Source organism: Ailuropoda melanoleuca, chromosome 8 (assembly GCF_002007445.2).
Source record: "Ailuropoda melanoleuca isolate Jingjing chromosome 8, ASM200744v2, whole genome shotgun sequence".
NCBI classification, from domain to species: Eukaryota; Metazoa; Chordata; class Mammalia; order Carnivora; family Ursidae; genus Ailuropoda; species Ailuropoda melanoleuca.
Genome location: NC_048225.1, coordinates 81,795,379 through 81,812,913, shown reverse-complemented (window position 1 = coordinate 81,812,913; position 17,535 = coordinate 81,795,379). Strand labels below are relative to the sequence as shown.

Here is a 17,535-nt window from a genome sequence, read left to right as displayed (position 1 = left end):
TCGTGGGGCCTAAAATCATCAGAATCCGATTTGCAAGCCTAACTTCTCTTTTCTTGGTATTCTTGGGCATTCTACCCCCCTCCCCCATTTCAAGGACTAGCTGCCATCAAAAAGGCCAGCGTGCCAATCCGGAGGACAGCCAGCCCAGGGGTACAGGAGGGGCAGCACGTGCCTGCCCCCAGGCTCACGCGTGCGAGCACCTGTCCCTTCCGGAGGCCAGCAGCGCAGGAACCTCCCCAGGAGCCGTGGCGTTTCTCAGCGGCTTGTTTCACAGCCCCCTGACAGTCCTTGCTCTTAATCCATCACAACCACAGGAAAAAGTGTCCATCACTGCATTCAGTTGGGGAGAGGAGTGGTGAGCTTCCCAGGTGCCTTTCCCTGCTAGCCAGTGGGGGGCGGGATTCTGGGTCCCCTGAGCTCTGTACTCCGTCCTCTCGGATCTGCCAGCCGCAGAGCAGGAGGGCCCTTTCTGCATAGGTTCCCAAAGATCCTGCAGGCCTGAGCAGGGAACCGCAAGGAGAACGACACAGTCCATCTCAACCTTCACCAGCCCTGTAGGAGGTGGGCACCGTCTCCCTTGGTTGGGGCTTGAGATCCTCTGGGACCTGCAGCAAAGTTTCCTTTGTTTGGCTGAGCAGTTGCTAAATGAGCCAAGCCTATTATCAGGAAACTGGGTCTAAAAGAAATCAGGGTGTCGTTGTAAAACTGCTTCATAAATTATACGTATGCAATTCTCATCCTTTGAACAGGTGGTAGCAACTTACCCGCGGCTCCTGGCTTGGGCCTCCTCACAGCAGTTACTAGACATGCGTCCAAGCACATCAGTGTTGTCATCTCATCGGTGTTCTGGAAGGGCTGAGGAAATCCATCTGAAGGGCCCCAAGGACTCTCATGTTACTTTCTTCTCCTGTGAGATTTTGCAATGGCCTGAGGCCCCAGCTCAAAGCCCCATTGCGACACCAGGCAGTGCTCTGATAGAACTGGGTTGCATGCAGACCACGGGCTGTTCCTACCTGAAGAATGCCAGATGTACCTAACCCCTCTTGACACGGCAGAACCCCCGGGACAAGGGCAGGGAGCACAAAGCCCACAGACGTTCCAATGGAGTTTGCTGGAAAAGGGGTATTCACAGCAGAGAGAAAGCAGCATCCACAAGTCTCTTTTCTCCAGATTGGTGTCATTTGAACTTTCTTTTCTTTACAAAGGTCTTGGGTTTTCGGTTTCATGAAGACAATGTTGTATGGGAGGCTGGTGGGGACGAGGGGAGTTTAAAAATAGCCTTGGGCCTCTGAGTTTGGCCTCTTGTGATTCCAGGGGTGACCCAGTGTTCCAAATCCCTTTGATGAGGACAGAATATTGCATAAACAATATTCCCGGAAGCCTGACAGCTGTGGTCTCCAGTCAACCTTGGACTGGCATGGTTCGACACAGATGACCTGGATAGTTCACCCTACAGCACCCCGCCGACACACTGAGTGTCTGGGCGCTGCCTTCAGCCAGACGGGCTCCCTGCTTCCTAGGCCCAGGGAACTCTCACACACATTTTTTAGAGCTCTCCTGTGACTGGTTACTGCACTGTCCCACTTGACTGATTTATAGACACCTCAGAAAGCTCTCCACTGTGCCAGGGGAGATCTCGTCTCACTGACACACGGGTTACTATGCAATTTCTGATCATTTCTGTAAATATTGCGTCAGACCTTGGCTAGAATCATAATCCTATTATATTGTTTCTATGAAAAAACTACACCCAATTTCTATCATGAACTTCTAGTACCTCTATTTCAAGAGCAAAATAGTATATTCTGGGCTCGCCTGGGCGGCTCCGTTAAGCATCTGACTTCACCTCAGATCAGGATCTCAGGGTCCTGGGATCAAGCCCTGTGTCGGGCTCCCCGCTCGGGGGGAATCTGCTTGTCCCTCTGTCTCTGCCTCTCCCCTGACTCATGCCCGCTTTGTCTCTCTAGTAAATAGATATATATTATATATATATATATATATATATATATATATATATAAACATACATAATATTCTGAACAGATCATTGTAAGTCTCCAGGTAATTCAGTACAGCTGATGGTAGGTAAAAAGTAGGAGCAAATGTATTGTATGAGGATTGCAGTCTTCTTTAACCTATGCGCTCACCATGACAGGGACATGCTTGTCAGGGCCTTCCAGGGCCCGGGGGGACCTGTTACAGAGCAGCCTGCTGCATGAGATAAAGGTAAGAGCCACCGACAGTCAGAGGCTCCCCAGCTCCTGCTAAATATGGCTCCTGGGACCGCCTTACTTGGCTGGAGTCCCTTTACTCTCTCTGAACGGAGTCCGAGTAGAGGATGGCAATTATACTCCTGTTTATTTTGGCGTTCCTGCTCAGAGATTCTCTACGGTTGCTATCCCAGAGCCTAAAAGCCTCCTCTCCACCTCTGGCACCTCCCAACTCCATCTGTCACTGAAGCCACACATCTGAGTGGCACAGTGGCCTCTTTGGATTGGACCTTTGGGGACTAGGGTTCGCATGGTGGACAGGGAGGATAGCGAACGGCGGTGTTCTGTGGGTAGTCCTGGGAGTGGCCTGCGCCACGCTTGCTCCCACTTTTTTTGGCTAGAACGCAACCACAAGGCCACACCCAACTGCAAAGGTGGCTGGGACATGTGGCTGAGTTTCTCCCGGGAACAAAAGGAAATAGGCCTAAGAAGCAGGTAGCCAAGCTCTGGCACACCTTCCTAGTTCATTCTAACAAGTCCCCTTGTATGGAAACTTGAGTTAGTGCTCTTCGGTTTTTTGTGCAAAGGGAGGAAGCTGACAAGATCAAAAGGGAAGGCTGCACAGGCACTGGAGCTGGGATTAACCGTCCCAGCGAATGTAAACTGGCAGTGTTCAGGTTAAGGGCTCACCTCTAGTCATCTGAATGGCCAACAGGCTAGTGTGTTGACCCAGAGATTGTAATAATGATCCCGTCTGGCCAAGGTTTACGATACCGTAATCCCAGTCTACCCCGGATCCATTCTGCACATCTCCCTCCCTTCCTGCGGGTGCTGGAATGTGGGTCTGCTTTGAAGCTTCTCTTGCTGTTCTAAGCCCTCTGAGTAGCACTGGGGTCCAAGCTGATTGCCATACCTTCCCTGGGGGATGGGCCCTGCTGCTGTCCCCTTTGCTGAGAGTTCATTACCTGCTGCAGATGACCCCCTGTGTCTAATCCCAGGAAGCCACCTGAACTTGACCCCTGCCTGGGGACACCTACTGCTGGGCCCCACCAACAAATGGACAACAACTTAGATGGGACCAAAGTTTTCCATCACTTAGAGACACTGGACACTGGTTGGCCTTCTGTGGGGTCAGCCTGGCCATGGCTTTTTTCACACCTGGTTTACTTTCTGCTCTTGCCCATTTTGCCCCCAGGGTCATTAGCACCTCAGAGCTGGGTCCATGTGAAGAATGGTCCAGAAGGTGTGAATCTTCTTCCCTTGGTAGGGGTTCCAGGCCTTGCACCGAGAAAAGGGAATCTCTGACCTCAAGCTATGGGTAGTGATCAAAGCAAGGAAGTTTGTAGAGCCAACAGTCACATGGAGAGGTCAGGGAGCTAGAGAAGGTCAATGAGCTGGAGAGCCACTGCGGAGACAGAGAGAGAACTGCTCCTAGCACAGTCAGGGCCAGCCTGGAGAGCTCTCATGGGGGGCCGAGTTGCAAGGGAAACCCTAGTGCATTGAAAGACTAAGATCTGGGCAGTTTCCCAGAGCTCTATGCAGGGTTGTGGATTTTTTTTCTTCGTTGGCAAAAAGGCACTGGTGGGAAGCTAGCCTTCGTCCAGCTCCCAGTCCCACCTGCAGAGGCATCTCGTCTGCGGGTGCAGGTGGAGCCAAGGCACGGGCTCTGCAGCAGCCAGCTCTCTGACGCAGGTCTGAACACTGCTGGAAGCTGACTGTTTGCCCTTTCGCTGAGCGTCCCAACAATTAAACCAGATAATGTGGGTTCTTTTTGGAACTGACCCTGACTGACAGAGTTGGCCATGCCTTCCTGCTAATTGCAGATCTTTGGGAACTCACATACGTGTGGTAGTAACCCCTGGCTGCTGACCCACGGGGACATTACCTATGGAAATGTTGAGTATTTCCATTTGGTGACATCCCAAAGATTCTCAAGGTTGGTAATGTACTTAGTGGCCATGAGAAAAGGGGGTGTGAAAGCAAGTCCTTCATGGTTTTTTACAATGAGGACTTTCACTTGACTTTTTTTTTTTATTGTAACCAAACACCAGACAGATACTTTTTATAGCATCAAAACACCTTGGCTGGACTTTTGTCACAAGAGGTTGACAGCACATCACACTGTAGTTGGTTCTGCAGGGAGTGCTTCCTCCAGAAATCTTGTTCAGCTGCTCAGGAAAAATGTGAAGCCTGCCCATCTTCTTCCTACAGAAGAGCCATCTATAGCCCCGGCTCCTCTCAGCACGGGGCTCTGGGGTGCTCCTGGGCCACGTGACAGACAAATACTCTGGGGCCCTGGGCTCCTACTTGAAGCTGAGGGAGGGAAGCGTTAAGTGACATCGCTCCTCTGGGTGGCAAAACTCATGTGAAAATCATGGCACAAAGGAAGATAACTTGGATGGAATCAAACACCAAAGCAAGCTACTCTCATTTCCTGAGCCCCCCCCCAACACAAGTGTTGTTTTACTTTTATCTAATTTTTGATTGAAACAAAGTGATCCCCTTCCTTCCCCCGCCTCTAAAAACCATGACCACCGCGACCCGTCCAGAGGACTGTGAAGCCTGGGGTGCACCCGGGTCTCAGCCCCACACCACACTCACAGATCTGCTCCTCCAGGCTCCGGGCCAGGCTGGTTCTGAGCAAGCAGCAGGGCTTCATGCAGCAGGGGGCTCGGCACTGAGTCCCCAGTTCTTTCAGCACACACTTGCGGGGCACTCACCACGTGCCAAGCACCCTGTGAGGCACCAGGGGCACAGAGGTAACTATGGCATGGCGCTGGCCCCTGGGCACTCGTCGCTGATGGGGCTGACAGAAACCTCAGTAGAACTGCACTTACAATATGGTCAGTAGACCCCGGTGCTGAGGGAGCCCAGAGGAGGAGCCCGACCCAGTTTTTGGAGCTGGCTCTCTGCCATGCTCTTCTGGACCCCATGCCTGGCCTTGTGAGTTTCCCAGCACCCTGGTTCCTCTAGAGCCAGGTTCTTTTCTAAAACCGAGCATAGGACCCACCACATGCCTGGACCTCTGAAGATGATGCCCTCCCTCTACTCATCAGGGCGACCACCCTGTTGGGGAAGTTCATCAAAAAGACCCATGAGCTGGATCCCAGCACTTGGAGGCTCCTCACCCCTTCCCTGTCCTTGGAATGTGGTTTCCATTTGCCTTTCTTGCTCCCAGAGGCTGCTCCGAGGGTAGAGCCTGGAGATAGTGATGTGGTGAAAACACCTGCAGGGCATAGGTGACTGGATTCTGTGAGGTCCTCTTTATAAACTTTTCAGGGGTAGGGATGCTTTCATCTTGCTGCTGCCCAAGACAAGCCTGGTATGTCCCCTTGGCTTGATAGACCTGACCCCTGCCAACCTGCATGGCTGCCTCCTTCCTCTGTCTCTCCCAGGGGCTGGTTTCAAATTACACCCAAGAAGCTCCCAGGAGGATTACAAGCCAACACGCACTCCATGCTGGGCCTCAGATGGTGTTCACCCGTCTCTGGCATATCAAATGGGTCCTCCTTCCAGCATAGAGAGTGCCTGGCCTGCCCCGCGGGCGTATTGCATGCCGTATCAGCTTTCTCGGCTCCATCTGGGCCAAGCTCACCTCTACCTGGCCTTGTCACTATATATAGCGGTTTGGACAGGACTTAAATCTGTGCGCCCCCTAACAGTGTAGAACAAGGTGTCCTCTGAGCTGTGTGGGTCAAGCTCACATTTTACCATGTCAGACTGTGTGCAGCTCACGCATTCTCAGAGGCGCTGGGGGTTCCTGCCTCAGCAAAGAATGGGATATTCAAAAACATAGCAGCCCTGAGGTTTTTGTACATGGGTCTGCCTCAGCTCTCAGGACAGGGAGAATTAGAAACTGGAAACCCCGAAGTCCACATGAAGGAGACTTTGCTGTGCCGGTCTGGTTTCCAGGAGCTTCTGGGTGATTCTACTTAGTACCCTGACCTGACCTCCGTGCTGCGGCTGCCAGGACCCCCTTCCCCCACCCCAGGGCATTCTTTACACCTTCTATTTTGTCTTCCGTTTGGTTACCTGTATGAGTCAAGGTTCTCTGGAGAAACAGAAGCACAGGGAGAGCTGCCTATGGTAGACTTATCCATCTACCTTCCAAGAGATTCGTTCTCAGGAACTGGCTCACGTGATCGCGGAGGCGGAGAAGGGACACAATCTGCTGTCTGCAGGCCGGACGTCTGGGAGAGCCACTGGTGCTAAGTTCCCTTCCAAGCACAGAAGACTGATATCCCAGCTCGAAGACGCGCAGGCAGAGAGGAAGGTTTCTTCCTGCTTGCCTTTCTCGCTTCCAGAGGCCACTCCAAAGAGAGAGTTTGGAGGTAATGATGGATGTTGAGAACACCTGCATCGTCTATTGGCCCAGACCTCGGCCTTCCACAGGTGGGCTGGGGCCCACCCACATTAGGGCGGACAACCAGGTTTATTCAGTCCACCAACTCAGGTACTAATCTCAGCTGGAAACATCCTCACACATCCCCAGAATAATGTTTAACCAAATATCTGGGCACCCCTGGCCCCGTCAAGCTGACATGTAAAATTGACCATCACATGACCTGTCCCTCCCGCCTTCCTGACCGGTCACTTCACTCGGAGCACCGCTCATTGTCTGCCTTTACTGACCTCTGGCTTGACCTCCGGCCCTGCCCTCCTGAACTTCCTTCTGGGGCAGGCCTAGCAGGCCTAGCAGGAGGCCCCTCGCACGCAGACCCTCGCCTCGGGCCGTTCTGATACCAGAGCCTGCCTTCTTCCTGGCCACCACCAAGGCCAGTGATATCAAGGCCAAGTCCTCCGGGACGCATTGCTTTCCCTCTGCTCAGCTTTAGGGCATGACCCATTCCGACGGAGCCACACCACCTCTGCTCACTCACAGAGCTTTGTCCCCTGGAGACCATCAAGTAGGAGGGCATTTGTCCATACCTTCCGACACCCCATTCTTTTCAGACCCCCCCAGCAGCCCTCGGCCATGGCTGCACGGCTACGCTCAGTCTTGGCCCCCTTCTGAGCTCCTTCTCAGACCTGCTCTCAAGAGCGCAGCTCTGAGCCCTTGCCCGGCCTCTGCAGTGCCCTGCGTCTCCTCGGCCTGTTGCTCAGTGTGGTCAATGGCCAACAGGTATCGGGTTAGCCACAGACACCTGGCCACGCACACGTCCTTGCGGGAGGGTGGGCCGCGCAGGCACGAGCACTGGGCTGTCCCCTTGGGGAGGAGGGACTTAGGGTTCCCCTGACGAGGGGCTCTGGGCCTGTGGGACTGGACCCTCTGGTGCAGTGATTCCCTGGCACCCCTGCCGGGGTTTCCCCTTGCAGGTTGAACTAGAGCCAAGGGCTCCCCTGCAGAGAAGGTGAATCCCTGTAGGAAGATAACTAGCGTCTTAACCAAGCCCTTGGAGGGTGTTGATTTTATTTCATCCACGTAGCTGTCCTAAGAGTTAGGCCTTCCTGTTGCTTCCATTTTACAGATGAGGAAGCAGTTTGACTCCAACATTAAATCCTTTTCTGAAGTCACAGAGCTAGGTGGGGGAGCCATGAACCCAGGCAGCCTGGCTACACAGCCAGCGGGGTTAACCTTCTCCCCAGACCACCTCAGCCGAGGCGCGGGGACCCCCCCAAGCCCTGCTCTGGGAGCGGAGGCGTGGCCTGTCCCAGCTGCCGCTGCCCACGTCAGCATTTCCCCCTTGACTTTCGTAAAATTGGGGTTAAAGAGAGAAAGGAGTGGACATGGGGCACACACAACGCGGATGTGGGGACGCCATCCCCTCCTCCGGCGGATTCAGCCGCCCTGAGGTGAGGCCTCGAATAGCAACCTCGGGGGACACGGGCCCTAGGATCATGGGGACCTGGCTTCAAACCGCACGGCCTCTCCGCACTAGTTACATGACCTTGGCTAGCTTCTCACACACCCTGAACTTGCTTCCTCTCCAGAAAATGGGGTAATAATAAGGTACCTACCTCATGGGGTTTTAAACTTTTATCTCTTGGAACTAAATAAGGCAAAGTATGTAAAGGGTGTGGCACCTGCCCGCTGTGACTCCTAGCTGCTCCCATGTCCCCTCACTCCTGAGGCCCCCGCCCTGCACTCCTTACACGCCGCCAGGATCTCGCAGGGGAGCAGCGCTTTGAGAGATNCAGGAAGCAGCGCTTTGAGAGATAGAGGGAGTCGTCTTTATTTGTAGTCCCGGCCCCGCGCCCGGGGCTCCGGACCGAGCCCAGGAGCGCGCGGGGTGAGGGTGGGGAGATTTAGCAGACCTACAGCCGGGTGCGTGCGCCGTGTACCCCAGGAACTCCCTCCTGTGGAACCCCTCCCGGCACACTCACAATGAACTAAATAAAACACTGAAGGGAAATCAATAATGAATCCATGAAGTCATGGCCCCTGCAAGAGGATGAAATAACTGTGGAAGAAAATGATATGAAACAGAACAAACCAAAAAGCCCACATGCAAACACACACGGTGACGTGAAACCAAAAGAATTTAGTAACCCGAGAGATGATATGAGCAAAATTGGCCATAATACACATAATAGGTTAAAGAAAAGAAAAAGAGTCAAATTATGTAAATATTAACTCAGGAGACATTTACTTTTTTCTAATTTTTTTACTGTAAAATACACAAAATCTACCATGTCAACTATTTTTAAATGTACTGTTCAGTGATGTATAATACACTTAGAACTCTTTTCATCTTATAAAACTGAAGCTCTGTACCCATTAAACAGCAGCTCTTCCTTCTCTTCTTCTCAGCCCCTGGCAACCCCCATTCTACTTTCTGTATTTATGAATTTGACTAAGTACCTCATTTAAGTGGAATCATACAATATGTCTTCATCTGGCTGATTTATTTCATTTAGCATAATGTCCTCACAGTTCATCCCTGTTGTAGCCTGGATCAGAACGTCCTTCCTTTTATTTTTTAAAGATTTTATTAAGTAATCTCTACACCCAACAGGGGGCTCGAACTCACGGCCCCGAGATCAAGAGTTGCGTGCTCTACCGACAGAGCCAGCGAGGTGCCCCAGAATGTCCTTCCGTTTAAAGGCTGAACAATAATATTCCAGTGTCTGTTTATACTCACTTTGCTTCTCCATTCTTCCCTCCGTGGACACTGGGTTGCTTCCATGTTTTAGTGACCGTGAATAAATGCTGCTCTAAACGTGGATGTACGAATAGCTCTCGGAGTCTCTGCTTTCAATGCTTTTTTTTAAAGATTTATTTACTTATTTGAGAGACAGCCAGCGAGCAAGGGGGAGGGGCAGAAGGAGAGAGAAACTTTAGCAGACTCCCTGCTGAGTGTGTGTGGGGGGGTGGGCTCCATCCCAAGACCCCAGGATCACAACCTGAGCTGAAATTGGGAGTCGGAGGGACAGATGGACGCTCGGTTGACTGAGCCACCCAGGCGCCCTACTGCTTTCAATTCTTTGGGTGAATGCCCAAAAGTGGGGTTGCTGGATCATATGGGCCTTCTGTTTTTACTTTTTTTTTTTCAGGTCAAGTTCTTTTTTTTTTTTTTTTTAACTTTTTATTATGTGATGTTAGTCACCATGTTTTTATTTTTTTGAAGAGCCTCGGTACTGTTTTCAATGGTGGCGGCATCAACAGAGTGCAAGGATTGCCTTTTCTCCACATCCTTGCCAACCCTTGCTGTTTTCTGGTTTGTTGACAGTAGCCATCCTTATGAATGTATATGGGTATCTCACTACAGTTTTGACTTACATTTCCCTAATGATTAGTGATGCTGAGCAGGCTTTTTCATGTGTTTATTGGCTGAAATATTTTTTAGAGGAATAAAGTAGAATTTTGCTTTTTTTTAAAGATTTGTTCCTAAAACAGCACTTAGCTGGGGGGAAATAAATGAAAAATACATTCAGTGGTAGTTTACCGTCTAGGGGTTCATCTTCCTTTGGGCACCCGGAAAAATGTTTCTTCAGGATGAAGGAAACTTGGACGGGATGCCCATTACTGTGTGCCAGCCCATAGGGGGCACCCAAAAGCAGAGGACCCTGGGCGCTTCTCTCTAAGGTATCCAGTCATCCAAGGAAGGCCCCCAGGGACCTGCCCCAGGTGCCCCACTGCTTTCCCCAGGTGTGCAGGGATTAGACAGGCTAGCTGCAGCAGAGCGCTTCCCTCAAGCACAAATGGCCCCGCAGAGCACGATTAACTTCAACAGGTCACGTCCACATCCACAAAATCACCAACAGTCAATGATTCATTCATTCTCTTATTTAATCATTATGTGTGCCCGCTGCCTGGTTGCCAGGCACTGAGACTTATGTTTGCAACAGACGATGGTTGACATGGATTTGTGTTACAACCCGAATGGTTCATAACAGCAAGCAGGAAGAAAGGTCAAGAACCTCTAACCCCAGAGCCCCACTTTCGGAGTGGGGAATGTGGCCAGTGGTAAGCAGGTACACTTAAGAGATGTCCCTTTATTGACTGGAATATTGCTTGCGGCTTTGCGGGATTGACAACATGAACAAGGTGCAGCACGAGCTTGGAGTCAAGTGTTCACTGTAGACTGTTCTCAGCCCGGACAACCGACCGAACCTTCTCAGAGGGCAGATGTGCAATCTCTGTGATACTCGCAGCGTCCGTCCTAGCTGTCAGCTCAAAGTGCATCTCCACAGGGGAGAGAACAACGTTCCCCTCTGTTAAGGGAGAAGAAGCATTAACTAAGCCTCATCTATGGGTCTGGGATTGTGCTAAGTGCTTTATATATAAGGCAGAATAACATGTTTAGCTATTAATCTGTGCCTTTCTTGTAGTGCCCGGGGCAGAAGGACCTCAGAGAGGAAGAGCTGTGTGGGGCTCAGCCATGGAGTGGTTGGCAGATGTCAAATAATCCAGAAAAATGGAGTTCTCAGTGGTAATCGGTATAGACAGTGTAAGACCCAGGCTTTGTTCTTCTCCCGCTGTGTGTGTGTGTGTTGTGGCAACAGCCCTGAAAAGAGATGAGGCTAAATTTCTTCCTTACCCCCCTGGTAGGGTGAGAGCTCAGAGTCATAATTAATGTTGCCACGGTAGCAAAGTAGCTAGAACTTTCCTGTGTTGTGGCAGGAGTGAAATGACACAGCCACTCTGGAAAAGAGTTAGCCGTTTCTTAATAGCACTCACTTTCAGATCTTACCATGCTACCCAGCAGTCCCACCCTTAGGCACCTACCCCAAAGAAATAAGAACATAATACCCAGTCTTTCTCTTTCTCTCCTGGTCCGATGTGCTTCGGGAGCTGTGGGCTTCGGTGCAGACGTGGCCTAGTCCAGGAATCACACCATGCACAACCAGTCACGAAAATGGCCCAGAAATGGCATCAAGAGACCCCAGTCACAAAGATATGAATCTCTTAAGGGGTAGAACCCAAGTTCCTGGGGAACGTGCGTGTTTACAAGGAGCACAAGAAGAAGGGCCTGGAGAAGATGCAGGCCAACAATGCCAAGGCCATGAGTGCACGTGCCGAGGCTTCCAAGGCCCTCGTGCAGCCCCAGGAGGTCAAGCCTGAGATCCCAAAGAGTGGCAGCCGTGAGCTCAGTCGACTTCCCTGCATGGCTCACCCCCAGCTCGGGGAAACATGCTCGTGCTGCATTGCCAAGGGTCTCAGGCTCTGCCGGCCAAAGTCCGAGACCAAGACTCACACCCCGAGGCTCGGACTGCAGCTCCTGCCATGGTTCAGGCTCCCAAAGGTGCCCAGGCTCCAGCCTCCAGTAGAGGCTTCTGTCTTCCAGCGCGAGGACAGGAGGACCAGCGTGACCCCTGGGCTTCTGTCTACGTGGGGCTGGTGTCCTCCTGCAGTATTTGTACAAAGAAACCTGCGGCAGGATCTGTCAAAAGAGAGAGAGAGAGAGAAAGAGAACGTATATCCACACAAGACTTGTTCATGAGTGTTCACAGAGGCTTTGTGCACCAGGACTCCAAACCGGAAAGCACGCTGCCAGTGGAAGAGTGAATTAAAGAGCAGTGACGTCCAGATACATGTGACAGATGGGTGAATCTTACCGGCACTGTGCCGAGGGCAATTCCATTCAAACGAAATGCGAGAGAACAAATCTAGAGCAACAGAAAGCGGATGGGTGGTGCCCTGGAGCTGGGGTGGAGCAGGGACTGCAGCAAAGGGCAGGAGGGAACGTTCTGGGGCGTTGGTAATGCTCTAGAATCCAACTGTGGCCAGGGTCCCACTGGTGTATACATGCTGCAAAACCGGTCAAACTGTGTACTTAAATACTTAGACGCGTTTTATTGTGCGTACACCTTAAAACACTTAGGTTGACTTAGAGGCAATCAAGAGGTACAATTTTGTCGCACACTAGAATTTGTGCAGTGTGTCAAATCCACTGCAAAGACCATTTCATTTAGCTCTCATAACACCACTGTGAGCTCACCATCATTTCCCTCCTGTGAAGGAATTAGCAACCCCGGTCCCGGATTGTTCAGGAAAATGCCCCCAGTCCTCCTGTGTGTCTCCCTCACTCGGACACCACCGCCACACTCACAACACTTCTGATACCAGATGTGTGTGTGGGGGCGTCCCCCAACAGCAATTGTGTGACACCAGCTGGGGGTCCTACAATCTGACTCAGCTCTGACACTGTACACCTGGAGATAGGGTCCGATCGATCCCACAGGTTAAGGGCTCAGTCCTGGAAGACTGCCACCCCCCAGTCTCCAGTCCCAGCCCCTGCTTCTGATGCCAGCCGCAGTTCCAGGTTGTGGTCTGTACTTCTGACCACAAGTGTGGTCAAGTAGATTGGAGGTTCCCACGACCCCTCCTCAGGTTCAGTGACTTTGCAAGAGCGGCTCACAGAAAGAGAAGCATTTCACTTACTAGATCACTGGTTTCTTACAAAAGGGTGTAACTCAGCAACAGCTGGACGGCAGAGATGTGCAGGGCAAGGGATGGGGAGAGGGCGGAGCTTCCACGCCCCCTCTGAGCCCCCCACTCTCCCCAATCTCCATGTGTTCTCCCACCTGGAAGATGCCTGTACCCCGTACTTTTGGGATTTTTATGGACCTTCCACTACGCAGGCGTGACCAGCCATGAACTCTGGGGAGGGGATGGGCCCACGGTGGCAAAGTTCTCATCATGGCTTTCACTTCCTGGGGAGCGGCTCCCGTTCCATCCAGGAGCCCACCCAGAGTCGCCTCATTAGAACAGAAGTCACTCCTATCACCCAGGAAATGACAAGGGTTCTAGAAGCTTTGTGCCCAGAAACGCCAGAGAGCAATATACGTATATTATCTATTCTCTCACAGGAATCAAAGCTTACAGAAACCCCCTCGAGCTGTTCTTGGTTGGGGCATTGTGGCCACAAAGCGCATCTCTAACAAGACCCTAGACAGTCTCTAGCAGCTCGCTACGCAGGAGAACACCTGCCTGCCCTCCGGGCTGCTAAGATGCTGTCCCGGTACTAAAGCAAGTGTGGGCAACGCGGCTTCTACTTTGGGGATGCAGGTCTAGCTGGTTTGGGAGAAAGGTATATGTTGATTGTGGGAAAGTGAAGGTTATATAGACCTGAACCTAAGGGTGTATCACATCGGGGTGGAAATGCATTCTTACTTTGGGGAATGGGGTCAGCAGATCTGGGGGGGTGGTTCATGAACCCCCTTTGCTTCCGGTGACTTGTGCAACCCAATGGTGTGTTCCTGGGTCACCGAGGAACCTGCTGCTTCTTTGTCTCTCTGTTCCTTTTGCCCTGACCCACGTCCAGTGAAGCTCATGTCCCCTCATCACCAGCCCTCCATGCCCAGTTGAAGCCTCCTTGGTTCTTCCGGATTCAGGGTCTCTGTCTGTGTACCAGACGGTACTGGGTAGGAGTGGGAATCCAAAGAGAAAAATAACAGCACCTTCTCCTAAGACNTTTTGCCCTGACCCACGTCCAGTGAAGCTCATGTCCCCTCATCACCAGCCCTCCATGCCCAGTTGAAGCCTCCTTGGTTCTTCCGGATTCAGGGTCTCTGTCTGTGTACCAGACGGTCCTGGGTAGGAGTGGGAATCCAAAGAGAAAAATAACACACCTTCTCCTAAGAGAAACCGGAACACCCCTTCCCTATTGAGAGATTTTGCTGTGCTGCCCCAGGGGGTTCCCTCTGTTCCTGCTGGGCAGCCCGGGTGCCTTGCTGGGCCCTTAACTCAGGACACCCAACAAGTCCTGGGCAAATGGCCCAGCAGCCCCGTGGGAGGGTCCTGGCAGGCCTGGCATCGTCAGGCTCTCTTCTGCCCCCGGAGAGGCCCTGGCACAAACGCTTCCTGCCACTGGAGGAAGCCATCTGAGGCCATCACTGCATAAGGGACTATTGTGGCCTAGCATTAGCGGGGAAGCATTCACAATTTTTTCCTCTTTCCCTTTGTCCTTTCAGTCGGAGGGGCTGTTTGCGATTCCCTCTGGGGAGGGTGTGAAGGGGTGGAGGGCAGAAAAGAATCTTCCAGACTCTGGTTTCAGAAAGCTTAGCCCTTAAGGGAATGGAGAGAGCTCTGGGCATAAACAGGATGTTGAGACGGAGGGAGGAAGGGAGAGAGAGAGAGAGAAAGAGAGGGAGAGCGAGCTGTTCTTGGTTCTTGGTCTCTGGTCTGTGCTTAATCTCGGAGCCAGAGCCCAGACCTGGGTGGGGGACCTCTGATGTCACTGAAGGAGCACTTGCTGGGGGCCCATCGCCTCCACCTCCTCTTTCCCGTGGCCTTCAGCTGCTGTGCTGCTATTGCCTACCAGGTAGTTGTAAGCGAGTTAGTCCACTTCTCCCGGCCCCAACCTTCCCACCTGTCAACTGGGGATCCGAAGGCCACTCCCTGGTGGTGTGGTTGGGGCCGTGAGCAGGGAGGACTGTCCAGCAGAGCCTCGCCCCACCCGCAGTTCTCTGTTCCCCGCATCCCCCCACCCCGCCTCTGTCTGCTCACTGACTGCCGGGCCCTGCTGCTGTCCCTGCAACCTGCCAGACTAGGGTGCTTCCTGCGGGGTGCCCCCCCAGCACCTCACACAGGGGCTGGCGGGCAGGACGCACCAAGTGTTTGTTTAGTAAAATCTGTCAGTTTGGGAGGAAGAGGAGGAGAGTGGAGGGTGAGGGATAAAGCCCCGGAAGACCAGGTGTAGCCTCTGCCGGGTGAGGAGTCTCCCCCCTGCCTGACCTGCGCTGTGGCCATGCGGAGCCTGATGTGGCCCCTGTCCCTCTGCTGCGCCGCAGGTAAGGCGGGGTGAAGGCAGGACGCCCAGGGGCCCTGCACGCCCAGGGCTCGGCCCCCACAGACAGAAGGGCGCCTGTCCCCAGAGTTCGCAGAGCTGGAGGTTGAAGGGGGGCAAAGTGGAAAGAAAGGCCTGTTTTTCAGCTGTCAGCTCAGGTGTGAGAGGGACGCCTCAGTCACCTGTCCCCTGCTTGCCACCCCAGGCTCGCAGGCTGGGCTCCTCTCACCCCTTCCTCCAAACCCGCGGGCCCAGGCCCAGAACCCAGCTCCGGCTGCTCTGCATATAATTGCACGATTCGTGTCTCCGTGTAGGCGTCTATGGGGCAAGTATGTCCAAGGTGCCTAGGAAGTTCCCTGGGCAGAAATGGTCGCTGACCTCCCCGAGCATAACCTGTCGTGGGAAAAAGACATTTGGCGAGGAGATAGCAAACAAGATTATTAGAGAATGTGACCCGTGCAGGGCAGGAGATAAGCAGGGTGACGGGAAGGGAGAGTCACAGGGAGTGGTGCGGGGGGTGATTCTGCAGAGCCGGTGGGTGGGAAGGTTACCCTAAACAGGTAGATTTGGGTTGGGCCTGAGTGTAGATGAAGGACTGCGGAGAATCAAGTCAGGAAAAGGAGCCCAGGCGCAGGGGGAAGCCTGGTGTGTGTGAGGAACAGATGTGGGAGTCCGCGTGCAGCGGGGTATGGAGCCGCTGTCCTGGGTGGGAGCCTGAGGATGTGTGGAGTGGGGGGCGTACTGTGTGTGGGGAGAAGCAGAGGGACCCGTTGGGGCCAGGGCTGTCATTCCTAGAGACAGGATGGTGGCTGGAGCCGGGCAACAGCAGGCATGGAAAGATGCAGAAAGTTCTAGAAGGTTCCAGATTGCAAGAACGACAGGATTTGTGGTGTGATTGGATGCCAAGAATAAGAGACAGGGAGGGACCAGCGATGACCCCTGGTTGGGAGCTGGAGGTGCTGGTGTGAGCTAAGAGACCCAGGACAGAGCACATGGGCAGGTGGATCTGTGTGTGTCAGATGGACAGTGGGACGCAGACCCAGACCTCAGCGCTGGAGGCTGGAGTCTGGGAGGCAGCAGGAGACACAGTGTTTCCAGTTAGTTTCTCAAACTGCGAGTTGTGACCCACTGGGTCCTAAAGTCAACTGTGGGCCACAGTCAGTGATCTTAAAAAATTAAATGGAATAAGATAAAAAACATCAAAGTGAATCTCATGTCGTAAGAATGAGTGATTTTTTTTTCCTATTCCCCTTCTCTGTTGCAGGGCTCCTCCAACTTTTCGCAGCCACAGGCAGCATCTTGGACTCTGGTGGGTGTGGGGAGCTTCATGCCGTGTGGCAAGTGTCTGTCAGCCCTTTCCCTGTCCTCCCAATTGTGTCCGTGTCGGCCACTGTGTATGCCCAGTTCTTCAGTCTTCTTTTCCTCTCCTAGGGCATCTGGCTTGAGGCTGATCCCTTAAGGCCTAGGACCCCTCCCGCCAACCATCCTGGCCCCTCCACCCTCCACACAGGCAGGGCCTGGCAAGGCAGAGTCACCCTTGACCAGCTTTTTCTGGGGAGACCACACAAGGGTATGGAGTCAGAAAGGAAGGAAGCTAACATGGAGATCTTGGGGCTTGAGGTTGGCTCCCAGGAGAGGTTTGACTTGCTCATTAGTTCGTTCATTCATTCATTCATTCATTCATTCATTTTCAACACATTGAGTCCTTCTGGTGTGCTGGACACTGTGAACATGATGATGAATAAGGCTTGTTGTTCTTTGGTCCCAAGCTGCTTGCCCCTGGTGGCAGAGACAGACAAGCAAAAAGGTCCTCTCCCCGGGGGCTTTTACAAAATTCGGATGCAATTCCAGCAAATTCAGATCCTTGTTGTAGGGTGCGCCTGGACATCAGTGTATTTGGGAAGCTCCCCAGGGGGTTCTAATGTGCAGCCCCAGTGACGAGCCCCGCCTACCACAGGGCACCCACTGTCCTTGCATCCGGGCTCCATCCCTTCCCATGCGGTGGCCTTGGCCAAGTCACTTACCTCTCTGTGACTAGGTTTCCTCATTTGTAAAACAGACATGGTGATGTCTATCCTAGGGAGTTGTTGGAAGGATTCAATGAGCTACAGGCACACCAGGAGTGCTCAGTAAATGTGGGCTTTGTTATTAAGCT

The 17,535-nt window shown here is 52.8% G+C and overlaps 1 protein-coding gene and 1 pseudogene across 1 annotated transcript in view; both read left to right on the top strand.

The window, feature by feature from the left end:
• Window positions 1-13,063, top strand: part of LOC117803417 — a 96,236-nt pseudogene extending 83,173 nt beyond the window's left edge.
• A 2,214-nt stretch (window positions 13,064-15,277) lies between these two features.
• CLEC20A (C-type lectin domain containing 20A) overlaps window positions 15,278-17,535 on the top strand; it is a 19,163-nt gene continuing 16,905 nt past the window's right edge. The window contains exon 1 of the mRNA XM_034666772.1: window positions 15,278-15,384. Within this exon, the coding sequence (XP_034522663.1) occupies window positions 15,342-15,384 (43 nt within the window). The 5' untranslated portion in view covers window positions 15,278-15,341. The remainder of the gene's footprint in view (window positions 15,385-17,535) is intronic.